This window comes from Protobothrops mucrosquamatus, unplaced genomic scaffold (genome assembly GCF_001527695.2).
Source record: "Protobothrops mucrosquamatus isolate PMUCROS unplaced genomic scaffold, P.Mucros_1.0 scaffold797, whole genome shotgun sequence".
NCBI classification, from domain to species: Eukaryota; Metazoa; Chordata; class Lepidosauria; order Squamata; family Viperidae; genus Protobothrops; species Protobothrops mucrosquamatus.
Window position 1 is genome coordinate 82,008 of NW_015387064.1, and position 27,992 is coordinate 109,999.

The 27,992-nt window shown below is 38.4% G+C and overlaps 1 protein-coding gene across 1 annotated transcript in view; it reads right to left on the reverse strand.

Annotated features, from left to right (window-relative positions):
* TENT4A (terminal nucleotidyltransferase 4A) overlaps positions 1–24,606 on the reverse strand; it is a 30,733-nt gene extending 6,127 nt beyond the window's left edge. Inside the window, exons 1-8 of the mRNA XM_015818817.1 lie at positions 23,768–24,606; positions 9,844–9,967; positions 9,684–9,730; positions 8,466–8,586; positions 5,939–6,046; positions 3,867–3,995; positions 2,575–2,788; positions 626–752 (exon numbers count right to left, since the gene is read on the reverse strand). Coding sequence (XP_015674303.1) covers positions 626–752; positions 2,575–2,788; positions 3,867–3,995; positions 5,939–6,046; positions 8,466–8,586; positions 9,684–9,730; positions 9,844–9,967; positions 23,768–24,606 — 1,709 coding nt within the window. The remainder of the gene's footprint in view (positions 1–625; positions 753–2,574; positions 2,789–3,866; positions 3,996–5,938; positions 6,047–8,465; positions 8,587–9,683; positions 9,731–9,843; positions 9,968–23,767) is intronic.
* Between the last annotated feature and the right edge of the window lie 3,386 nt (positions 24,607–27,992).

Genomic DNA, 27,992 nt, shown 5'->3' on the forward strand with positions numbered 1-27,992 from the left:
ATTGGCTTATTTGACCAGGTGTAAAAGAAGAAAATAGTTTATCAGTTTGCTCTTATTGGAATTTTGCTGGTAGATTAATATAGCATTATGATTTTGTTTTCTTTATGTAAGAGATGATCTATGGGGAGAAGACAGATTATGTTTTACTTAGAGTTATGTTTTATTTAAAGACAATGATAGCTATTAAAATTGTTTTTACTTCCTGGAATGAAGGAGGAAGTTACTTCTTTTTTCTTTTGCTTTTTTCTTTATTTTTATTTTTCAAACCTCTCCCCCTTTTTTTGAAGTTTGTATTAACTTTTATTCTTTACACATATAATTCTGAATAAAATTATTTTTTTAAAAAAATGAATATATTCTTCTTTGCAACATTCAGAGTTCCTCCTCTGATCATACTTACAAATTCTAGAAGTGCAATGTGAAGTTTAACTTCACACTGCACTTCCAGTTTAATTTTATATTTTGAAGCTTAAATGTATATTCCTCAAAAACCTCTGGACTCCTACTGGCCTGCTCACTTTTTAAACTGCAGCACCTGGCATGTCACTCAAAGCCCAAATGCAGCCCCGACTTTTAAAAGACTATGTACCTCACCTATACAATGAATACATTCTCAAATAGTTACCTTTCTGAATCTCTATTAGGATATGATTTTGCAAGTGGTGATACTGCATGGCTTAGAACAATGTAGGCATAGTCAAAAACTTGCTTTACTTGCATGGCACCATAACAACTTCTTCCAACATCATTGCCTGTAATAGTCAAATTTTTAAAAATCACACTCATTATCCAGTTGACTCCATTATCCAGTTGGCTTCACCTTGTCATGCTTACAATGCTTAAAATTCTTGGAATAGGTAAGATATCTCAAGGAGAGATGTGCACTCTATACACTTGCATATGTACTAAATGGTGCCTGATCTTCCTGGTTACAGTAATCTATTCTTTGACATACAGAATTGATATTTCTTTAAAATAACAGTATGCTGCATCCCAGTTTTCTATCTACCGTTCTTAAAATTGAAAAAACTTCAACCATATCATTTTTATTCTGCACTGGATTTGGAACCTCAATACCATGTTTCTCTGAAAATAAGACCCGGTCTTATATATATAAGTGGGAGTCCTGGTTGCAATATATATATTGGTTGCAATATATATATTGCTCCAAAAGAGGCACTAGGTCTTATTTTGGGGGGATGACTTACCCGCTTACCTCAAACCTCTGCAACCAGGACTCCCATGCCCTGACACCTGTCACACCGCTGCCTGACGTCTTCTGCAGCCGCTTACGGCACATGGCACTTTGGCTGGTGCCACTGCTTGCAGCAGGACACATGTTATATCTCACCAGTGCTGTTGCTTGCGGCATGACGCCATGTGTCGCGTTCCGTTGGTGCCGCTGCTGGTGTGTGTCACAGTGCAATGCGCCATGTGGCCTCCTGCCATGAGTGGCGGCACCGGCGCAATGCGCCACGTGGTCTCCAGCTGCGAGAGGTGGCATCAGTGCAATGTGTCATGTGGCCTCCTGCCGCGAGTGGCTGCCAGCAACCAGAAGTGGGCCAGTGGCCACGCAGGCTTCTGCTGGATGGGTTGCTGCTGGTGGTGCCGCTGCTGCGAGGCGAGCCAACACATCAGGGCATGGGAGGCCTGGCTGCCAGGGTCCTGAGGTAAGCAGGTGCAGGGCACATGGGGCAGCTCCACCCCCGCACCCTAGCTTGATTTTTACACATGCGCCTCACCCCAACTCATACAACCAGACTGTGGGACGGAGTAGGCGGGGTCTTAACTAGGGCTTATTTTGGGGGTAGGGCTTAATGTCATAAATGGCAATCATGTGACCCATGGGATGTTGCAAACAGCTGTAAATGCAAGTCTGTTGTCGAGAGCTCGAGGCCAGCCATCAGAACGTTGGAACCAGGTCTCAAGTACCATTTGGGGGACAGTTGTAACTTCAAACAGTTACTAAACTACTGGTGGTAAGTTGAGGACTACCTTTATATCACTGGCTGACAAACCAAAAGGAAATAAAATTATCTTTGTCATACTGTTTCCCACTGCAGACTAAATACATGAAAAATATGAGATTTGTAATCCCAGAAAAGTGTTTTGTCATATTTTGGTACTATGGATACTGACTAGTACAATACAAAACACGCAGATACACCACTGTTGTTTAACAATCAAGTTTGGTTCCAATGACCAAGGTGTTAAACTAAATGGCTGCTAAGTGATTACATGACTGAAAGTTACTGTGAAGATCACTGGCTGCTGCAATATCATTCAGATAAAAGGTCTATCCTATAGCTATGCCAGCATTACTCTCACTCCAGTATGCCTCGTTATCAGACATGTGATATTTGGCTGTATATGAACCCTGGAAAAACTGATTCCAGTAAATATTCCACAGCTTTGTTCTTGTGAATGATAATGCCTTCAGCCTCTCTCTCCCCAGAAAAACTATGCTATAAATGTAATAAACAAATATTGCATAACAAGATCTAAGAGTATTCTTTTAAACATTTCTTTCAAAGTTTCTGGGCTAAACGTTGACAGTAATGTATGTCATCTTACCAGGCAGAAGGGGATCTTCAATACATAACATGGATGGTCGATATCCATTAGTCATGGTTTTCATGATTTCTTCTTTGGCAATATAGGCACCTCCATTTTTTATTCTAATACCAGTTTTTAAGTAATTAAAATTCCTTCCATAGAGTTCAAAAAATTCTATTAGAAGCATTCCTAGATTTTCATCATATCTTCGAGCATCAATTCTTGGGTGCAACTATTATAAATGAAAATCACAGGATTTTATTTTCTTACATAGCAAGTAGTATTTATATATTATCAGCTAAAGTAATTCTTCCTTTTTTAAAAAAAATATTTTTTATTTTTACATTGCCAGATGATAGTATTTGCCAGTGTTCAAAAAGTAAAAAACGTCTTTATATGACTTGCTTACAAAATTTATGTTTCACTGCATAAATATGATTCTGTCACATCTCATTCCCACATTTTAAAGGATAAATCTTCTAAACCAGGGTGAAAATGGGATGGATAGTATGCTATGTCTGGTATTATCAAGGATCTGAAACCTCTACTCCATTACAGATTTCTCACAATTTTTTGGTAAATACTAGAATTGGTAAAAACCGAAAGGAATATTACCATAATACCTTAAATAGGTACAATAATTACCCAACAAAAAAGTAATTATCTAAAAATTATGGATGGGCGGCCTGTCTTATATTCATAATAGAAAATACTACTGAAAAGACACAATTAGTATGAGATACAAACGGCTGCAGAGGAAGTAGTGGGGATGATTTACTGCCACCAATAAATTCTAGACCAATGGGGCTCAACCCTGGTGTCCACTTAATGAATTTTATGCCATCCATCTGTTACATAAAATATATTTTGCCATGTTTTGATAGGTATTCATATATGTAATATTTTATGTGCTTTCATTAAACTGCCTCACTATGACACTATTTTCATAGCTGCTAAGTGTTTATGACAGCAATTTTTAGGCCACCCAGAGTCACTTTGTATGGAAGATGGGCGGCATAAAAATTTAATAAATAAATACATCTGAAATTCTCTGTCAAATCAAATACAGTTTTTGGCCCCTAGAAAATTGTCCACTTGTGCTGCAAATGAAAAGCAGAATTATTTCCAAACTTCTTAAAATACAGTGGATTTCCTAAAGAATAACATACCACAATCAATCATCAAATAATTATAGTCCAATTTAATAGATTAATTTACCTATATAAAATGTATCATTCATGTAACAGTATTATAACAAGCATTTAAGTGAACATTTAGACAATTGATGATACTTATGAAAAAGGACATACCTGTAAGAAGCTAATTGCCATTAAAATTAAGCTATAGGAGCTAATTCCACCAGTAAAAACCTCATTCAAATCCCTCTGAAGAAGGAATTGCTTTAATACTAAAATCAAGTAAGGCAGCAATGAGTATTTCTGTAAATGAAAAAAACAGTCAGTTCTAAAAGGAAACATTTTTGCTTATGAATACAAAAGATCACACACCAAAATAATATACCACATACTATAACAGGTAGGAAAATGAAATAGCAAATGTTTATTATCTACATGTTTATTCTTTATAAAAAGTAGGCAACTGTTTCACTCATTAAAATTTGATAAGTAACAAAAATACAAGGCAATTGCTACAAACATGACATGTAATTATGATACATAAAAAATGAATAAGCACAAGATAAAAATCAAGGGAACATGTTCTTAATCTTGGACAAAAATCACTAAATGGCAAACAAACACTCATGCATATATACTCTGTGTAGGCACAGAAAATTTAATTCTGTTTATTCTATCAGGAGCTTGCTTTCAAACTTATGAACTAAGATCACGTCTCAAAACCAAAGCAGAAGAAAAAAGGTAACACATGCTACAGTTAAGCAGGTGTGACTTGCAAAGTAGTTTATGACTGAATAACTATTTTTGTAAGAACAATTAAGTAAATAATTTATTGTTCATTAATACACAAATATAAAATAGTTCTTTCAAAAGAGTTCTTAGATTTATAGGTAGTCCTTGCTTACCAACTGCTTGATTTAGTGACTGTTCAAAGTTATGACAGCATAAAAAGGAACTTTTGAAACCAATCCTTGCATTTATAACTGTTGCAGTGTCGATCGTAATTGTCATTTGTGTGCTTTGCAACAGATGCACATTTACAATAGTTGTAGTGTCCCACAGTCACATGATCACCATTCACCTGCTTCACAACTGGTTTGTGACAAGCAGAGGTAATATAGAAGGCAGAACTTGCTTAACAAATATGGTGCTTTATTTAATGGCAGAAGGGAAAGTAAGTTTGTAAATCCTTCAGTCACATGATTTTCTGCTTAGTGACTATAGTGCTTAACAACAGAGTTGCCCGTTCCAGTTATGATCACTAAGCAAGGATTACTTGCATTAGCTTCAAAAATTTAGAGTTACAACATCTAATAAATATATTGACGACAAAGATTGGAGCCTGCATGTAGACCTAGATTCTTTGTTACAGCAAAACATCCTATTAAGTGTAAAATAGATCTTTCCATTTATGTCACTAGTCTGTAATCTATCACTAGGTTTGCTCACTAGGAGAACAAGTCTGAGCAAGACTAAAGTCACAAGAATTTGTCTGGATTCCAGAAGATTATAAACAACCAGAAACACTTTTGTACGAAGCTCAGTTTGATTAATTCTACTTTCTACTTTCAGCAATTACCAATCCACAGTCCTACAAAACATCTGAATTACTTTGCTTTCCAATCTGGTTTGTTTCTCATGAATCAAGATCCAGAGCATGAGCATCCAAAGTATCAACAGATATGCTTTAGGCACAAGCTCTTTTAGGCACAATTTCAGAGATTTTATACGAATAATTTCCAAAGAGAAATTTACCATAAATTGTTATTTTTGTCATTATGTTGGTACTTTAATGAAAATGTACGTATCTTGGAAAAACACTACTTTTTGGAGGACTGATCATGTATATTATTTTAGTAGCTTGGAATTGGACATAATAGGCCTGATAGAAAGCAAAGGAATCTATAATAATTTTTTTAAAAGCTCATCATGTCTAAATGAAAAGTCTAAAATGTTTGATTGAATTACTACATTTTGCATTTGATATGACATTCTACTTTCAAATATATAGCTATAAATTCTTGAACGATTATGAGCAGATATGGGGAAATATTTCAGAGAGTTCTTGAATATATTTTCTAAGAGGACCATGAAGTATATAATCCATCAATATCTGCTGTCTGATATTCCAGATGGCATTTAACATAAGCCCACAACCTGTTAATCTTGCTTTTTTCCCAAATTTCAGTTCTAAAAGCAGTAGATATATCAAGACATATCATTTTTTTTTGTTCTGCTTACTTTACCTTCATGTAGTCTTTGATAAGTCGAGCTGCCTTCACACCAGTTTCTACATTAAAACTAATATCAACTTTCACCTCTGTAGCCTGGTCTGTAAGTTTAATTATTGGTACCTGCAAAAGTAGTAAAATCAACCATTCAGTGGACGCCAATAATTAATATGACATTTGCAGAAATTAATCAATGTTTCAAATCATTTAAAATAACCAGTTCATTTAGACAGCACATTTTACATTTGTTAACACACAGCTAATGTAAATATAAATCTATTTCAACCTTTTAAATAACTATTTAATTATAAGATGGACATTTAGGGAATGATTGTTCTCTTTGTTTTATATTAAATGTTATAAAACTTCTTATCACATTTCATTTATTGTTACTTTTTATTATTATGTTTATATATTATAAATTGTGTACCATGAACGTTCTGTTATTTTGCATATTGTGTTTTGAGCTGTCATGAGTCTGGAAGATATTGATGGTATACAGATTCAATAAATACGCAATGTGTTTGTATTCTTTCATTCTCTCATATTAGTGTTGCAGATGCTAAGATATTTTCTTGCTAATTTAAATGTCTATTATGATTCTAATATGGCAGGTTCCATTATACTGTACAGTCTCTATTACTTAACAACATTTTATACATATTACAAAATCTGTCACTGCCAATGGCAACTACTCATATAACCCTTGTTGCCATTTCTTTAGTTTGATAGAGCAATTGGCATTTTGAAAGAGGAAAAGTAACAAACTCTTTTGTGCAATGTTTAATTAATTAATTTCTATATTATAATGCAGATGTCATGAAACTCATCTTGGCAAAGGTGATGAGGTCACTATTAATAAGGCATTAAACATTTTAAATATTTAAACTGTATCAATTATTTACTATATGGCCAAGAAGCAGTTTTTAAAAAATATTTTTAAAAAAATATTACTAACCCATCTTGAATACTATGTTATGAATTAGAAAGCTGAAATATATGTGGGTGAGTTGCAAAATGTACTTTGATTCTAACACTGGGAGAGAAAGAGGAGAGAAATACACTGAGCATTTAACACAATCCCATACTGAAATTTCCATATTCTTTAATATCTTTTTGGTTTTTGCCTCTAGTGTAATAACAGAACCAGAGAACCACCTGCTTACAACAGCAGATCTAAAAGGGTTTCTTAAAATAAAACTAGAGATTTGGTATCTAAGGCATGGAATGTTCACGGATCTATTCACATCAATGGCAAACATTTCCAAGTGCACTTAAGTTTAGGTTGTTAAACTCTATCTCATTTACAGCAACGTGCTAGTCTAAAAACAGCATGTGTATCTGTTTACTTAGAATTCAAATGGCATACTGAAGCTCTGAACATTACTGATAATATTGGAAATTTAAAGCGAAAGGGAAATGTCACTTTTACTTGGGAAGAAAATGACACAGTAGTAAAGGAAGAATTAAAGTCATATAGATATTTTAAAATAGAAGCAGCACACAAACTAGATATTTTAATAAAGTTTCTACCTATGCAAAACAAGTTATGACTCACAAGCTAAAGTCAGCTTAGTTTAACATATGCCAAGAGAAATTTTCAAATGTCAGCACCAGCAAAGCTGGACACATCATCTGTCTGTGATGTTACCAGGACTTTAATTCAAGTTTAAAAGGATAAAAAATAGAAAAACAATAGTGTATGAAATGTATTTCAAAATGAAAATTAATCAGGACACACGCATGATTGTTCAGCAAGTATTAAGAATAGCTCATAATGCAATCTTTATTGATTGAAATAAAATTGTTAAATTGATTTAAGTAATCATTATATTCAGGGCTTTTTTTGTCATAGAACGCCCAGAACGGAGTTCTGGCACCTTTTTTGGATGCAACCTTGTAGGGTAAAGGCGGGTTGTATGACATGTGTGAGTTTTGGCACCTTTTTTTTTTTTTTTTTACAAAAAAAGCACTGATTATATTAACAAAAATAAAACTTTTCAGGCATTCTTTGTCATGCCAGATGTTGAAATGGTTTGAAAACAAACAATATGAGCTAATTTAGAGCTAATGCCAAGAAGTCAGGAAGGCAGGAAAACTGACAGCAATTGGGAAGAACATTTTCACAAACAATACCTATTATTAAATTGCAGTTGAGAAAACTTGACAAAAACACAATATAAACAAGCAAACAATGAACCCAAAGTACAGGTAGTCCTTGACATACAATTATAATAGAGCTTGACTATTACTATCATAAGTCATGGCAGTCATTCAGCAAGGCGCCCACATGACTGTCTGTCTTAAATACTACAGTTCCTGCTCTCTCTGTTACAGTTGTTAATCAAACATGTGGGTTATTAAGCAGAGCCTGGGATGCCTCAAGGGATGGAGGCAGGCTTGGGACTCCAGGAACAGGGCCCCATACTACACCACTGAATGGTCGTAAATTGAGGGGTACCTGTAAAATATAAACATGTCTGACAATATAACTTTCCCTCAATAAGGAAAAGTTCAGGAAAACTTGTTTTAAATTACTTACTGTAGCTTTGTCAAGTACTTTAATCGAATGTGGCTCGGCCACATTGTGTTTCCTTAGGGCTTGTTCTAGCTGCTGGAGAGGTGGGCTCTCCCATTTTCCAAAAACCACTAAATCAATATCACTGTAGATATAAAAACATAGCTAAAGTTATTAGAAATTTAGATATTATACAACAATTCTTTGAAGAATAGGCAAATAACGTAATTTGAGAGAGTTTGAAACATACATACAACATAAATATATCTCTGAATTGTCAAAGCATCCATGATTTTTGTGAAACTTGCAAGCTGCTTCAAAATCTGTCTTAACTGTATCTGCAGGCTGATCGACAATTCAAATGCTTTAACAATTTGAAGACAGATCTTTGTTCACACTATGCATGTTGCAAAATACCTCTTTCTAGTTGTTCATACAGTCCATATACACTACCTCCTTGATTTAATAATATTTAATCTAATTATGTTAGTTATTCGTTCAAAATCAAAATTTTAATAGAGTAATATATACAGCAGCCTTTCTCTGGTCCCAAGTCATATTGGACTACAATTTCATTATTTCCCAGTCAATTTGGTTGTTAGGAATCCTACTCCAATACATCTGGAAGGCACAAAGCTGGGAAAGGGTAATATAGAAGTTAAAATGATATAGAGCTTCAGCATAAAACAAACTTCCCTGACAGCTAATACTGATATTTTTGGGTTTTTTAAAGTTTGGTTTAGAAGTTCTTTCATATCCGAGTTGTTCAGAGTTTTTTTGTAACTGAAAGTTGTAGAAGGAGAATATTAATGTTTCTATATGTTCACACTATTGTACAAAAGATGATAAATTAAAAATGCTAGTAGCATCCCTAGAGATATAGTACTCTAATGTGTTGATGTAAGAATTTTTTCAGGTTTGCAGCTAAACCTGAAGAATCAATACACAGTTAAAATTAAACCAGATGTCTTTTCAATTATGTCAATTTTAAAGAGACACTAAAATACAATTTATATAACTTACTACACATAAATCTAAGTTAATGAAAATGCAATAATTGCATTATTCCTTCTCTGTATTTTTTTTACTGTGCTCAACATCCCTCTTTTTCCTGTATTGACGTCTTGATAACCAGTGAGGTTGGAGTGGTAATATAAGTCTTTTTAAGGTGCCATGGAATCTTTTTGCTACTATTACATAATGTTAGAGCCAACAATGCATATGAAAAATGTCCAGACTCACCTTGTTGGCAGATAAAGTCCTGTACTAAAACTCCCAAATATTTGAACCTGGAAAAGAAAAACATCTATAGTGAATTAATTGCTAAAAATTTCTAAAATTAAAATATGTATGTGGTCAAAATTAAGTTAAAATGGTGTGCAGAGCACCAACTTAAGCTTACGTCAGCTGTAGGCCAAAGATCTTTGATGACAGTTTCTATTCTTTTCACAACTTCTCGTCTCATAACTGCTTCTTCAGGACATGGGGACATAAAGTCATAAAAGTCAATTATTTCTTCATGGAGCCTATGGGAAGAATAAAAAAAAAAATCAATAGCAACAGAAAGAGAACCAAATGAGCTAATCTATTGGTGACTGTGGATGCTAATCTGGATTTGCAAGTAGAATATTTCAATTTCAGTTGCATAATTATTCTAGGATTCCATCTTTTTCTAGAAGTTGAACAATAAAAGGATTATAAAGAATAAGAATCAGATTTGCTTTTGTAGTAGACACATTAAATCAAAATCAAGCCTAAGATTTCCATACTTTGTCTCACACAAGCAATATTTCTCTTCACTTACCTCTAGCATGCTTGAGATCACTTCACATATGTATGTAGATAAGCAGAAAAGTATCTGTCCATGTTAATCATCCATCCATCTGCGTCATCATAGTCATAGTTATTACTACTAAATAATTATTTAGATTTATATCCCACCTTTTTGTTCAGGAGCATAAAGCACTGAACATATTGGTCTCTTCTCCCATTCTTTTCCCTACAATAACCATATGTGAGATAGATTGGGCTGAAAGAGCATTAATGACTGGTAAAAAGTCACCCAATGAGCTTCTATAGTCAAGGACAGAATAGTATCTGGGTCTCCCTAATGTTATATAGTGTAGAAAATACTTTCATTTTCCTTATATTTCTTGATAAACACACAAACTAAACCAGTGGTGGCAAACCTACGGCACGGGTGCCACAGGTGGCACTCGGAGCCCTATCTGTGGGCACATGCACTGTCTCCCCAGCCCTGCCTCCTCCCACGGCCCCCTCCTCACCACCAGCCCCTCTGGAGGAGAGTCACCCCTGGGCGCAGCCCACGTGAAGCAGCGCAGCCAAGGACATGGTAGCCAGGCAGTGGGGACAAGACTCTGCCCTAGCGCCCCATCGCACACAGATGATGCTGCAGGGCATGGGTGGAGGGTGTGGCCGCCATGGCGCAGCTGGGCTGCCTGGGTCATCTGTGGCGGGCCGTGGAGGTGGTAGGTGGCCCAGTGGGCAGTGCGGAGCAGGGATGGGCGTGGGGGCGGTTTTTGGGCACTCGGTCTCTAAAAGGTTTGCCATCACTGAACTAAACTATACAAAAAGTAAATTTATGCATGGGACCTGCAAAACCTTAGAAGTGTGGAAGAGTAGTTGGACTTACTGTGAAATACCTTTCTAATCACAAGAAAAGGGAGCCAATACACACAAAATTAATTCTACCTCATTCAACTAGGACAGTGGTTCTCAACCTGTGGGTCGGGACCCCATTTGGGGTCGATCGACCCATTTCACGGGGGTCGCCAAGCAAGGCTGTCCGCCATTTTTTTTGTCCGCCATTTTTTCCCCTTTTACGGCGGGTGCCTTACCTCCCTTGGGCTAGGCCAGCTGGTGGTCGGCCTACTCTGTCTCTGCCGCTTGCCAGCTATGCCTCGGCCGGCGCAGGGGGCGGAACCACGCATGCATGGCGCTCCCGGGCAGGGAAAGTCCTCGACTTACGACCGGTTGGGTAGTCCTTGACTTACGACCGGTTTAGCCCTCGACTTACGACCGGTTTAGTCCTCGACTTATGACCGGTTTAGTCCTCGACTTACGACCGGTTGGGGTCGCGGCATTAAAAAGGTTGAGAACCACTGAACTAGGAGATGGGGCTTAAGACTTCTTCCTGTTTCATGGAGGAAATCCCATCCCTTCAGTTAAATGTACTGATTTCAAATGAGTAGGTTCAATTCTTCCTATATCATGAAGAACAAGGATGATTGGGGGTGGAGGCTAAAACTTATGAAGAACATAAGGAATTGGGTATGTCTAGCCTGGTAAAAAGGACTAGGGGAGACATAATAGTGTTCCAATATTTGAGGGGCTACCATATAAATGAGGAGGTCAACCTATTTTCCAAAGCACTAGAAGGCAAGATAAGAAACAATGGATGGAGAGAAGCAACCTAGAACTAAGGAAAATTTTTCCTAACGGCGAGAACAATTAACCAGTGGAATGCTTTGCTTTCAAGAGTTGTGGATGCCCCATCTGAAGACTTTTAAGAAGAGATTGGACAGCCACTAGAAATGGTATAGGTAGGGTCTCCTGCTTGAACAGGGAATTGGACTAAAAGACCTCCAAGGTCCCTTCCAACTCTGTTATTCTATGTATTCCACTTGTAAATGATAAAATACATGGGAGCAACATATAACAATCATCATAGTAAAGTCATTCATATATTGCTGCCTGGATAATCTCTTAATCTACTTCTCCTCCTAAATATGTGCATCTTTCTGTGAACAGTAAGATACTTCACAGTAAGTTTAACTATTGTCCTTGTTCATCAAAAATTGAACAAACAGAAAAAAGGATATACTTAATTTAACAGTATTTCCAAGTTAGAACAATTTATAACATTCTTTGTGATCAATCCATTTAAAATCTGGATCTGAGATGAACCATCTATTTTAAAATTGCTTTTGAAAATAGATGACGGTCCCAACTAATTTCTATTAATTGTTCTTCTACATTAAGTCTGCTCCTTGGGAAGCTGTGGCACAGGAAGGGAGCAATATCTCGTTAGCTGAAAGGACATTTTCTCACTCACTCTGTTAATTGTGGAGAGGAAAGTTAAATGACTACTGATATTCTGTTTGCAGGAGAGGTTATCAGCTTTTCATATCTCTACCGTACATTGTTTGTTAGATCCTCCAAGCCTGAGCTCATCTCCTTTGAATCAAGAAGCTGGAAAACATAATCTCTCGTGTTCAATGAAATTAGGAATTTCATTTGAGGTATGAAGCAGGGATAAAGACTGGAAGACCTGTCCTTGTGGAACGTCCCACCAACTGAAAGCAATCCATCTCTTATCTCTCCAAGATGAGATTAGGGCTACAAAAGAGCAGACTTAAGAAAGCTAGTGGGATTTTGTCTAATGGTTTGAGGAGGAAATTAAAAACTTGAGTACTGTACCAATGATGAGTACAGTCTAGTAAAAATGGTGGATCACTGAGGGTGACTGACATGCATGTCTAAGCAATTCACATGAAGGTTGTCTGAAGAAGATGCTATCTGTTGATACCAGACAACTAGATTCTAAAGCAGCTGCCTACAGCTACAGCCTGATAGTTGCTAGCCCTTTCTTCAACTCTCTCTATAGAAAATGCAATAATTCAGGGATCTCTATTGTCAGTACCAAAGATTTCTGACTTTTGCATCATCATTCAAATATGTACCAAACCATCCCAAAAAAATATGGCCTTACATTGGTCTCCATTGTTGAACCTGAAGGTTTCAGGCTCGCTTTGTTAATTTTTGTTACTTTGAGCTTCAGTGCAACACCAGAACTTGAGAAAGGATGTCTGAACATTTCAGGAATTACTGCAGTTTCCTGTCTGGTCTCCTTTAAAAGAAAGGAACATGGCCTCCTGGTCTAGAATGATTTGACTAGAATTTTCTAGTCCCTGAACAGCTTAATTTGAATGGTGCTTTGAAAAATGCTGTATAAAGCATGTCCTTTCAACTATGGTACTATTAGGGCAGGGCTTTTCAACCAGTGGTACGGGTACCACCTGTGGTACATTGGCACCTGGCAGGTGGTACACGACCATCCTAGAAAAGTGGTAGCGGGGGAGGGGAAAAAGCTGAACTGGTGGCAGCACTGCACAAGCCTGAGCGAGAGATGGCTGCAGCTGCAGGGCTGTCAGGGCTCAGCGGAAGCGCCAGGCTCCAGCTGGAGCTCAGCGCTGATCCTGGTGCTTCTGCTGAGCCCAGAAGAAGCGCCGATCAGCTGGAATGTTGCAGCCTCTCCAGGGTCTTGTGATTTACATTCAGATGCTTGGCAACTGATTCATATTTATGACGGTCGCAGTGTCCCAGGGTCATGTGAAGTGACCAAAACCTGCTGCAACCACCCAGCAGACAGGGGGAATAAAAACCAAACACCCCCCACCCCACCCCCACTGCCAATCCTCAACAGAAATGCTCACAACAATGAAAACCTCAGACAGGAGGAAGAGCGCCGCCAGGTGGCCGGGAAGGTGTCTTCCTCGGCTGTGGCTTGGGGGGCACTTTTTTCAGTGCCATTGTAACTTCGAACAGTCACTAAGCGAACTGTTGTAAGTCGAGGACTACCTGTACTTTATCACTTTTTTCCTTTTTTTTTTTTTTTTGGTCATCAAGCTTTTGACACCTTGCTAAGCGACTGGTGGTACTCGGATACTGCCATATCCTAAAAGTGGTACAATGGGTGAAAAGGTTGAAAAGCCCTGTACTAATGCAGGGATTGAATTACCTTGCTTGGCAATGTTATATGCAACTGTGTTCAGCTGGTAATCTGATTCTGAAATGCAAGACTAAATCACTACAGTCATCTTGCTCTGTAACCTTGCCAATTTCATATGTGCTAACATTCTACATACTAGCCTTTTCCTGGCTTCAAAGTGCATTCAACATATAAAGATGGACCTCTGCGTTCTTAAATGCTACATAAGAGCTGCCACTGCTTTGTTAAATATATTGGGGGATTGTGCCAGCTTGAAAATGAGCACAGGTAATCTTCAACTTACAACCATTCATTTAACGACCATTCAAATTTACGCAGCACAGAAAAAAAGTGACTTACAACCATTCCTCACATTTACGACGGTCATAGCATTCCCACAGTCATGTGATCAAACCTTGGGCACTTGGCAAACAGCATATATTTATGACAACTGCAGTGTCCCTGAGTGATACGATCATCATTTGAGACCTTCCCAGATGGGGAGGGTCTGACAAGCAAAAGTCAATGGTGGAAGCCAGATTTGCTTAACGACCACATGGTTCACTCAACAACTGCATAAATTTGTTTAATAACCATGGCAAAAAAGGCCATAAAATTAGGAGTGACTCACTTAACCACCTTGCTTAGCAAGGGAAATTCTGGTCTCAATTGTGGTCCTAAGTTAACCTGTATTCTGAACTGAAACAGAGCGCTCTCGTATGAAATCTATGAAACCACTAGTGGGAGATTCTGACTGAAATCTTTAAATAAGTCTCTAACAAACCTATGAATCTAGGAAATAGGATGGCTTTCACTGTTGATTTCAGTATCTTCATCCTAAAGTTTAAATGCCTAATAAGATTATTCTAAGACCCAAAGTTAAGGATAGCTTTCCAATATCTACTGTTCTTAGCAGTGTGAAAAAAACCCACAATGAAGACATTTGAGCTATGCAATTTGTCATGAGACGTTCTTGGAGACATGTAATATTTACTTTATTTTATTTTATTTATTTCACCATCATTCACATCGATGATGATGGCTATTATTTGTATGCAAGCAAACAACCAGGTTCAAAGCATCAGTGACTCCGCTGTTCAACCCTGGGTTACATATGTTCTAATGAATGCTTTCCTGGTCTATTTATTGATGTCCTTTCTACCAGCTGTCAACACTGTTAATATAGGATATTATTGCTTTAACAAAATATACAGAACTGTCTGGTATTTTTAGAGTTAATTCAGATGACAGAGAAAGGGAGGAGATTTATAAGGAAAGCCCGGGAAAAGGAAGGAAGTGAATCTTTGCCCTCCGGGCTAATTGGAAGATGTGACTTATGATTGCAAAATAAGGGAGGGGTTTAGCAAGAAAAGTTAGACGCAAGCAAGAGAAATTCAGATTCTGGCATCCATCCATGAAGTGCCGTCAATCTGTTACACTGTTAATAAAGGCTTTTAGGGTAAACAATGCCTGAAAGTTCTTTGAAGTGTTTCATTAGTCGGAACCACGACACCAGCTCTTCTGGGAGATCACATACACATAGCCTGATATTCTGATGATAACTGAAATTGCTACATTTTTTTCTCCAAGAGGATTCCTAATGGAATTTCCATGCACTGGGGACTATAAGCACTTTTCTTTCAGAACCACTTTCAGTACTGTCTTCAGGATTTTGATGCTAAATATAATTACCCATTCTATAGTCATTTGTGGTTTTTGCTATTAATGGAGCCTTTATCTTGGCTGATTCTACCTACTCCCCCTTGGTTACTCTGTGTTGCCCTTTAGGAACCTCCGTAGACACAAGCTATTATTTTGCCCTTGCTTGAGGGTAAGTACCTAATTTATTAAGCATCATTGGACAAAAAAAAATAATGTCAAACAGTTTCTAATGTGGAGATGCAGAATGCAGGAAAAATATCCTGAACCTAGGAATGGGTCTCAGGAATAAGTGATCTTCGATACCGCTCAGGGCTTCTGAGGCTGCAATTTGAACATGAAATTGTAACCTTTTCCTTTCTCTGCTCACCTGTCTACCTATAAATAAGGTGATAAGAATGAATGGGACTTATTAGGTAAGCTTCTGGAAATGGAAATAGATGGCTCTTTATGAACAAAAGTAAGAGGTTTGCCATCATTGCTTAGAACAACTTCAAATTCTCTTCTTGGAAAAGAATAATAGACTTTAAGCTCGCACAAGCAACTGCTAGAGCTTAACCAAACTATCCCTACTTTCTAGTTCTTAAGCATTTATGCTGAATATGAAAACTAATTTGGCCCTTCCCTTGTTTCTTAAGGCTTGCATAGTAGCCAGAATCCAAATGAAGCTTATTTCCACTAAATTCCAAAGTCCATACAGGTTGAGCTTGACTTATGACCAAAATTGAGTCCAAAATTTCTGCTACTAAGTGAGACAGTGGTTAAATGAATTTTGCTCCATTTTACAACCTTTCTTGTCACAGTTGTTAAGAGAATTGCTGCAGCTGTTAAGTTAGTAATGCGGCTATTAAGTAAATCTGGCTCTCCATTGATTTCGTCAAAGTCTCAAAAGGTGATCACATGATCCTGGGACACTGCAATTGTAAGAAATATGAGTCAGCTGCCAAACATCTGAATTTTGATCACATGTCCATAGGGATATTGCAACAGTCGTAAGTATGAAAAACAGTCATAAGTCACTTTCTTCAGGGCTATTGTAACTGAATAGTCACTAAATGAACTGTTGTAAGTCAAGGACTATCTGTACTAGCATCATTAAGATTCTCTTAGAGCTGTTTACCCATTTATGTATCTCTACATCAGTGTTTCTCAACCTTGACAATTTTAAGGCATGTGGACTTCAACTCCCAGAATTCCACAGCCAGCATTGCTGGCTGTGGAATTCTGGGAGTTGAAGTCCACATGCCTTAAAATTGTCAAGGTTGAGAAACACTGCTCTACATCAAGCATGGTGGGAGAGGGCTTCCACTATGAAACAGTGGAAGTAAAATGATTTTTGGAGAAGTCCATCGTCAGCAACCAAGAAAATTCTCACTCAATCAACTTCTTCCAGAATACTGTCCTATTCCTCATACCCAGTTTGTATGCGTATAAAAAAAGCTAGAATATAAAATATAATATCCATCAAATAAAGCATTTATGAAAAAAGTATGATGGTTATACCTTTTATATAAAAACTTTCCAAAAAAAACCACTCTGCGTGTAGATGGTAAAATATACAAATTGAATACAATATAAATACACTGCTAAATTATGATAAGTAAAAAAACAGCTTGATAGATTAAGTTTTATTATTTGTAAAAATGTATTGACCGCCCATCTTATCACAATCTTACAGGCATTACTGAACCTTTCTTCAACTAAATATCTCAGCATGATGCACCAAGAATATAGTTTGGAAAGGTAGCTCTATATTAAACTAACAATATATTTTGCTTGTAAATTTGACTGTTAATACTCAACAGCAGTTTCCATTGAAAATCAATAGGAATTTAGGGCTTGGATAAAATATGAGACAGCTGCTTCAGAAAATTAAATATAAACTTGGAATATCACATTCAGATTTGGATTATAGCTGGAAAGCCTTGGAAGTTTATAAGCAGACAAACAAGTACTGGCTTATCTTAAGGCTTAGGTTTAGCATTTTAAGTTAGCGATTCAATTCTGGAAAAATGTATACTTAATTGACTGCAAGCTTTATAATAACTATAAGTCAAAGTATTTAATAATAATTTATTAAACTAATACACTGTCCAACTGTCAACTATTCTGTTCTGGGCCTAGGGAAAATTAAATTAGCTGAAAGTGAAAATACAATTCAACCTTGAAAACTTCTCATTTAGCTCTTTTACTAACTTGTTAGCAATAAGCTATTTAAAAATAGTCCACATAATTTATTAGGGAAAAGTGGTATCTGTCTTTCACCCCCAGTGTTGGGGTCTAGGGCTAAGAGATAGTGACTGGCCCAGACACTCAGCCAACATCTGTGCCCAGGGGAGGACTAAAAACTGGTTAACTTTGCATAGTCAAGCATCTTAAACGACGTCACATTGGCTCTTATAAGTGCATTGCATGCAGTAGTATCAACAGCAATAATTTTGAGATAATTATCACTAGGATATTTACAATTTCTAAGTAACAGGAGAAAATAAAACATATCTGGTCAAGCATAATCCAAATCTAAAAATAAAACAATGATTTTACCCACTTATAGGTAAAATCAAAAATCTTTTCCATCTCATTTTTTTTCCCTTCACTTTCGGCAAACACACACAACAGTGCTATAAAAAAAAATAAGCTGAAGAACTTTGCCATATGTTATGGCTGTTTAGCTTTTAGTGCTTATAATGATGCTCTGGGCCCCCGTCAGTCAAAGAACTGCTGCCATGGCTGCTGCCCTTTGGAACATCTTACCCCCTGGGGTGAGATCAACTTCAATCCTTGATCTTCCCTAAGGGCCTGAAGACCTGGCTCTGCTATATGGCTTGTGGCTCCAACTGGGGAGCATCACACTGGAGGCGGTTGATGAATTAAGACGCAATCACCCTCCTGCGCATCCCGATCCCTCCTTCTCGATTTTTTAACTATAATTCTATTTTTGATTGTAATTTCCATTTTTATTCTCTTAGAAATATTTATCTTTTATGATTTTAATGCTTTTAATGCTGTAAGCCACCCGGTCACTTTAAAATGGTATGGGCAGCAAATAAATTTAGCAAATAAATCATGCATTGCCAAGATCAAATCATGCATTGCAAAAATCGCTTGGAGGTGGGAGATATTTCTAATGTAATCTACCAGATCCTCTGCATGGATTGCCCTTGTGACTTATGTAGGACAGATGGGGAGGAAGCTAATCACTAGATTACAAGAACACAAGCGATTGGTCATAAAGGAGAACTGAACTCATTGGTAGCTTCACACTGCAATGAAGAAGGACATACATTCAATTTTGCAGCTACTAAGTTTGTTGGATGAGCAAGTACAAAATCAGCCAGGGAAATAATTGAAGCCTGGGAAATGGGCCTTTGTCAGTCAACAGGAGTGCTTTTTTATCAAGTATTTAGGAGGGGAGGGCTTGGCAGCACAAGAAAACAACAGCCAATGTTTAAAAGCCAGCCATCAATAACCCATCAACAACTAAAATGTCCGAAATGGTATAGGGTTTCCTGCCTGAGCAGGGGGTTGGACTAGATGACCTCCAAGGTTCCTTCCAACTTTATTATTATTATAAAAAGCCCCACATAACCATACATAGAACAGAACCAAAGCACACATTTTGCTAGCGAGAAGTTCCCTGAGGATGGACTCCAGCACGAGTCTGAAAGCTCAGAAGACTAAATCTCTGGTCCCAGTGACCGACCCAGATTGGATCCTGCAACATTATTCTGGGTCACATATATTTGCCTTCATTCGAAATAAATTACTTTGAAAGTGTCATATAATACCTAACCATTAAAAATTAATGTGATCAAGAAATACTTGTTAAAAAAAGAAACAATTTTGAAACTATATAATAAAAGCAATATACAGAAAGTTAATAATTCCACAAAGTTAAATGAGCAATTTGTTAAGGTTAATATTTTCTCAAATGGTCTTCTACTATTTTATTGTATTTGTTGTCTATTATCTGGCTTGTTTTTTAAAGATAATTTTCAAATACTGCATGTTTATTTTTATGATTTAATTACAACATATTTTTTTTAAATTAAAATATTTAATACTATTAAATACAAGAAGCCCACAAAATTTTGTACAAAAGCGTCTGCCTCCTTGCATTTGGTAGAAGAGATACCAAAAATCTTACACAATCTAACAATAGATTCTAGTAAAATAAAGAGCAGAAACAGAAAGGGGAAGAGATAAACATATGAAAACATCACCGTTCTTATTTTATATTTCATAGTTGCTTGTTATAGAAAAGTCACAAGCACTCTCAGTCTGGTGGATTCCGTCTGTACGGACTGTGACAAAACTTTTTTTGGGGGGAAATAATGTTATTTGAAACAGAATTAAATAAGTGACTTTACAAGTAACAACAGTAGAACTGGTAGCATTCTTAGAGGGATGACTGGAAATCGTGGCAAATTGTTTTAAGCATATTAAAATCAATCCGAGAGAGAAACATGTTACATTGAAATTAAGAAGTATAAGAAAGTAATTTATTATGAATTTGTCTGAAATAATATTGAATGTGGTATTCTTATCAAATGTGATATTTACAGGTAGTTGTTCATTAATAATTATTCAAAGTTATGATGACACTGAATAGGAGACTTGTATCTGGTCCTTGAAGTGATGGTTATTGCTTCCCCAGAATCACATGACCACAATCTGGGTGCTTGGCAATTGGTCACAATTGTGATGGTCGTAGTGTCCCACAGTCACAGACTGCCATCTATGATTTCGTTGCCAGCTTCTGACAAGCAGCATCAATAGTGAAGCCATTAGGAGGTTACAAATGGACATGTTACATCACACTTAATGATAATGCAGAATTTGTTTAATAATTGCAACTGCCAGAACTGTTATCATAAGTGGGAAAGTCATGTGATGTTGCACTTTACAACCAAATTGCTTAGCAATGGAGTTCCTGGTTCCAATTACCATTGTTAACCAAGGACTGTCTGTACTCTTTCCTCTAGGGCTGATCTAAATTATTTATTAAATGTGTATCCCTGCCATCTCCCAACAACTTTGGACAGCTCGAAGTATCAAAAATAAGAAAAAAAATACAGTAAGAAACAAAATAAAAGATGGCAACGATAAGAAACTTACATAATGAAAAAGAAACAAACCAACATAATTCAAGGGGACTCCAGTCATCATTGCCAAAGGCTTGCGCAAAGAGCTAGGTCTTTGAAACATCAGCAGGTTGATGTTGGAGGTAAATAATCTAGACATAAAACAAGTCTCCTGTTTATGAGTGCCTCATGGCTCCACTTTGTCCCATTTCTCATTATATTGATACTCAATTGTGTAACTCTGCTCTTAGCTGACCAAGTGTTTGTCAAGGTTTTGGCCCAATGCCTGGATGTTATAGATGACTGAATGGAGAACAGGCTTCAGCTCAACCCTAATAAAACCTGTGGTTGGAACCCCTAATTCTAGTTGAGATTTTTATGTATTTGGTCCCAGGAAGGGGATTTATACTTCCCCACTTAGAACTGCATGTAATTTGGGGGCTCTTCTGGATTCATAGTTCTTGCTTGAGCAGATGGCAGCTGTGGCCAGGAGGGCTTTCATACAACTTTGTTTTGTGTACCAATTGTACCATTCCTGATTTGGCAAATCCTGTTTGTGATCAGTCATGCTTTATTGCTACCAAATTAGACAATGCAATTCACTGAACATGGAGTTATCCTTGTAAACCATCCAGAAGCTAAAATTATTTCACAATAAAGCAGCCCAGGTCCTCATGGGCATACCTCCGTACATCCACTTAACTACTTCATGAACTGCTCTAGCTCCCACTAGGCTTCTGAGTCCAATGAAAGTTACCGATAATCACACATAATGCCCTATGTAATACAGGGGACTAGGGTACCTGTACCTGCAGGACCATCTTTCTCAGATTATTTTCTACTGTCCCACATGTTCTCATAGGAAGGGCTCACTTCCAATTCCTTCACTGAAACAATAGCACCTAATACCACAAAAGAGGTGTGCCTTTTCCAGTGCAACACCTATCTCTTCCTTCCTCCAGCATATATTTAATCCCAATCTTGTTGGCTTCTGAAAAGATAGTAAAAACTTGGTTTCCCAGCATATTGGGCACAGGGTAACAGAAGATCCCACCTACAGCTGGAATTTTAATTGAGCCTCGATTTTTCCTTTCTTGAATTAAAACATTTTAAACTGATGTATGCCACACAGAATCCAAGCTATGCTACCATATGAATTTATTAAATAACCAATAAATAGGAGTTTTGTAGCTATGCTTACAGACCTAGCATGAGTTGTTTATATTTTGTTTTTAATAATAGCAAGAGTAATAGGCACCCTTGGATGCAATCTGAAATCATCTGGAGCACTACTTGAACACAATCGGCATTGACATCTAGTTAATTACAAAGGCAGCTTTATCTAGAATAGCTTACATTCTGGATAATACCTTACCATCAAACAATAACTTCTGAATATCCCAAGTTCTTGGGAAGGACTCAAATGTCAAATCTAGTCTATCTATCTGGTTGACAGTGTGACCAATCACAACAACTTAAATTTCTATGTCACCCAAGTATAATAGAAGTTTGCTTTAGATCACACTCCAATGAGGACATTGTATATTTTACTTTTTACACATACTGAACTTTCCAATACAAATTAGAATTTTCAAAAGCCCATGTGGCTAGTTAGGTATTCAAAAAGTGTCTCAGGAATTACACTTAAAATACACTTACACTTTTAATTACACTTAAAACTACATGTAAAACATTATTCCTGACTATACATTTCAGGGAAAGCAGGTTATAATACCTTGTTTCTGTTTTATGCCACCACTAACTTTAACTATTTTAGACATCATATTAAGTACAGGTAGTCCTCACAAAAAGTACTTATGACCCAATTCCAAAGTTCCAATAGCTACTCCCTTTTCCATGGTCACATGACCACAGTTCAAGTGCTCATCAGCAGTTTACAGCCATCTTACTGTCACGTGATTACAATTCACATTTTTGCCAAAAACTGAAGTTCACATCCAATTTTTGGCAAAATATAAGGTGGCAACTGATGCAAAACAGGGTCAGTCACATGATACCCTGAATTTACAACCATCACAAGTTATGACGGTGATGGACAGACTCCATTACAGTTGTAAGTCAAAGACTACCTTTATGCTTATAAAAATTAATATGCATTCTGAACAGAATCTTGAATTGAGTAGTATAGAGGACGGAGCCAACCGCTTCCAGGCTTCATCAACTACTCAAATTATCCCCCCAAAAGTATTTCCCCAACTCTTATTGGAACTAGTATTTCCCCACAGGACAAACAGCATTTAAATACTATCTATAACAGTGATGGCGAATCTTTTAGAGACCGAGTGCCCAAACTGCAACCCAAAACCCACTTATGCATTGTCGGGTGCCAGGTGGGTGTGGCCCATTGGGTGGGCGTGGCTGCGGTGGTAACAGCAGACTGGGTGGGACTAAAAAGTTCAATCAATCAATTCCAACTTTGCAAGATCTTTTTTTTTTCCCGCAGAAGTTGAAATTGACTGATTGAACCTTTTTTTTTTGTACACTGGCGGTGGAGGCCTAAAGCGAAAAGGTTTTATAAAACCCAGCTGAAGGCCTAGGACTGGGGGGACAGCGCACGTGCCCACAGAGAGGGCTCCGAGTGCCGCCTCTGGCACCCGTGCCATAGGTTCGCCACCACTGATCTATAAGAACAACCCAGAGAGGAAAAGTTAGCTTTCTCTCCATCACAACCCCATCATTCCAATGCAAACTGAGTCTTCTTGCTGGCAGAAAGAAGGAAGTCCATTCCCCTACTTCCTCGACCACATCTGACCGTTCGCCTCAATTCGGAAAACCACAGTACCGATAGAAGGCAGGGCAACGTGCGCGGGTTAGAAAACCCCGATACTCACCCTTGTATACCTGAGCTGTATTGCCTATTTTTCCAAGGCGTGCCTAGAGCAAGGGAGCAGCCGGCCTGCGTGGGAGAGCACGGGCCATTTTCGCCACCTGGGGCGGTCCCCCTGCGGACGGTCCCGACACAGCCGCCCGAGAGCAGATAGTTCATCCCATACGTGCTGGCCTTGTTCTCTCGTTTCCTGCGCCCCGGGTGGTACTGATGGTCGAGGTGGTGATGGTGGTGGTAGTAATGGTGATGGGGAGAAGGGGCGGTGACGGCCACGCCGGAGGCCCACGGGGCCTGCCCTCCTTCCTCCTCCTCCAGCTCTTCTCGCTTCACTGAATTCGCTTCAGCGGCGCTTGCCAAGATTTTACCCGAGGCCGGCGGTGGCGGCCCAAGTCCGGGCCGGACGCAGGAGGGCGACGAAGAAGAGCCACCCCCGGGGCTGTCAGCGCCAGACTCGGCCGAGGAGGAGGAGGACGCGGACGGGGCCTTCTGTAGGAGCAGCAGGCGCGGCGCTCGTCTTTCCGCGCTCTGGGCAGGCAGAAGGCGCAGGGAAGCCGGCTTGGAGATCAGCTGAGGAGACGACAGAGGTCCGCCAGCAGCAGCAACGGCAGCGGCCTCGGAGCAGGGCGGTGGAGGAGGCGCCGCCGCTGCCGCCGGGCTAAACCGGCAAAAGGAATAGCGGGTGGCGGCCGTCGGCGGGAAGGCAGGCGAAGACGAGGAGGACGGCGAGGACGTCGAAGAGCCGGCGCCGCCGATCCGGCCCTGCGAGGTCTCCCAGATCTGCATCCAGAGCGCATTGGCGGGGCCTTTCTGCTCGGGCTGGATCCAGGCAACCCGGGGATCCATCCATCCGGCCCTGCCTTGCAGCCGGTTCCGACGGCCCGTCAGACACGCGCCTGGAAGAAGAGAAGGAGGAGGGGCGGCAACGGCATCTGAGGCGGGGCGTTTAAGCTGGAGAAAGAGGCGGACGACGCCAACGAACAGGACCCCGTGCAACCCCCCTCGCGGCCCCCCTTCTTAAAATCAACGCTGCGCCTGCGCAGTGGCAGTTTTCCACGAGGACAGCTCTCCTCAATCCTCCCTGATTAAAGAGAAAATACAACAGGCGCGGTACGAGAGCGACGGTCAGATTGCTGGGAAACGAAACTTCCGAGATGCGATTTTTTTTCCTTCCTTTTGGGGGCGAAAGCGTCTGTAAAGCAACATTTAAGACGTTCGGTGGTCAAAGCAGCTATTTTTTGCCAGAGGGATCGGAAAGTATTAGAAAAGAATGCAATGCACGTTCATTAAAACTCGGTTGTTTCTTTGATAACGAAAAGTTAGGCAAACTTTAAAACGCGCACAAGACGACCCAATACGTTGTAACAAAAGAGCAAAAGGCAGCTTACTACATTCCTTTTTCAATCGGGGTCGCCCGATGTGTCGAAATACAAATTCCTAGCCAGATTCTAACATCTGGAAGACCGCTTTTGGGGAAGGCTAGGTCGCTTAAATTATTACCTAAATATTACTTAAATTATTACTGGGAGCCCAATTCCAGCGGTCCTTTAAATTGCACACAACTGTTTGACCGAGAAATGGCCTATTTTGCCTGCAAGGTTGTCATCCCTTTTTCTGCAGTTGTGTTGGACTTTTCAGAATACACGATGGGGGATGGGAAAAGTTTGAATTAGGCAGAAAACTTCTTGCCTTTTGTTAACCTGTTGGCCATATTATTAGAAAGGGTGTTAACCCTGAATATAAAGCATCCATCCCCCATAAAAGATGAGAAGACAAAGATCCTACATATAAACAAAAAAGTGACTGGTTTATTTATTTATTTGTGAAATATGTATGGCTTTAAATGTTGTTTTACAGACACGGACATCCAAATGGACTTTGGTTAGAGTAAAACATGGCCAGAAGCAAAAATATTTATAAAACTCAACTCCAGGTAATTAAAAAAAATAAACAATGAAACTCTTAACACATTATGGGCACCATTCAGTTAATCTAATCAAAGGGCCAAGTGCCCACTGGAACAATTATACTTTGTCTTGTTTTCAAAACACCACTAGAGTAGGAGCCATCAATATCTCTTGGGAGAGAGAATTCATAAAATAAGGACCTATTGCCAAGCCATGTATCTTGCAAGGAGAGGTAACCTGCAACAAGCCCTCTCTTGATGATCGGACCAAATAGGAATATTCAAATTTGGTAAGGCGTTACCTGATGTATCTGCAGTTATAAATGACCATTAAAGGATTTAAAGGTAATAACTACTTTTCTGAATTTGGTCCAGAAGCCTTCTGGCAATGGATGCAGTGATTCTAAAATAGGTGTTATTTTAGCCAAATGGGTGTGACGTATCAGAAGTTTAGCCAAACCTTTTATGCCAGTTGCAGTTTCAGGCCATTTATAAAGGCAACCCCATCTAGCATATGTTACAGTATTGATTAAAGCATGGACTATTGCAACTGGAACAACTTGGTCCAGGTAGTGCAACAACTGGTACACCGGCCACAGTGTGTAAGGCTATCTTAGCCATGACTTCTACTTGCTGTTTCAACAGGACCTGAGAGTCCAGGAGACCCCTAGGTCACAAACCAACACCTTTTGGAAGTGTATAATCCTATCCAGAGCAACTATCAGAGCCAATGTTAGTAGATTGCCCTTGTATCGATGGATGACAAACAACTCCATCTCGATAAAATTTAATCTGACCTTGTTTATCCATCCAGATCTTCATGGCCTATTGGTATTTTTAATTTTGAAAGGATACCTACTATTTCTGGTAAAATAATTTTTAAATATTATCTTATTACACAACTTGGGAAGATCCATGGCAATAATACTAGAATAGATTTCCATAATCTCAAATGCGATTTGGAGTTACATGGGAATGAGAGAATCAAGAAAAAACAAAGAACAGGAAGTTTTCTGAAGTTAGCAAGATCAATCCTAGTATGTTTTGTAAATTATATACCTGCAAATAATTTGTGATATGATAGATATCCTGTTATTAGTAGTTTGTGACTGGATTGTGAATCCAGTCTGTAAACAAGATGCTTATTTTTTAATTAATTTCCCAAATTTTAGAAATAGTCCCACAATAGGATTAATTTTATTTTTTTTCTATTCATTAAAGACTGGAATATGATCATTTCATTTTTTTAACTTTGCATTTTTAAATGCTTTCCTGTTCGATTTTAACTGTAACTATGCAAGAATTAAAATTCACTAGGCTCATTGAAAACTAGCTAACATTTTGGTTTGAAGTTAAGCTAGTATGCTAAATTTTATCACAAAGTGACTTAGTCCTTTACACATAAGTGTCCAGCCACTACCCAGCCCTTGATGAAGCAGAATAAAAAGCCCATCCTTTAGGAATGATCATTCTGTACAACTATAAACATCCTGAGCTGTGGCCTGCTCTATTTTGTCTGTATCATTGGGCAGATTCCAGCAAAGCTTAGATCTTAATTGTTCCAAAACTGATCAGTTCATGAAAACATCTGTCCTCCATCCCAAGTCAGGCTTGCTATGTCAGCCAAGTGGTTAATATATATTTGTACAATTAGTGGCTTGCCAAAGCAAAAAAAATGAAAAAGATTTGAAAAACAAGGAAAGTGTATCTGGCTGACACAACTACCCCAAAGACAGAAAGGAAATACAAACTACTGGTTTTTTCCTCAACCAAATTCCCAGTCTACTAAATTGCAATTGTGTTATAATTACAGCAATTAGACATTTGGCTCAGTTAAACTCTGAAAGGGGTTGAAAGGGAAAAGAGGGTGAGTTTTTGTGTCAGTGTTTTTCTATGTGTGTGCTTGGCGGGAGAAGAAGTTAACTTTCACGGAGAGCATTATAGGTGCCCATACATTAATGCCATGAAGAATGAAAAGGAAAGGAAGGAAATGTGCTCTAAAACTGATCTTATTATATCTGACCCCCAGAGACTGCGTTCTAAGAAAGGAAAAACATTTTTTTAAATCACTGGGCCCATAGATGTGTATAAAAAATCCTGTTTCTTTAACTACAGGAAGTGCAAATGGAAAAGCCAATTTACACATGTATGAAGGACTCTATCATATAAATGGCATGCAAATAGCCAAATAGCCAGGGAGGAGGGTCAACGAAGCCCTTAAGAGCTGCTATAATTCATGCAGGAAAACTCGTAATATAATGTACAAACCAGGTCAGAATGTGACCTGGAAATAGTTTTTTGAATTAATTAGAGAAAGACAATGTTT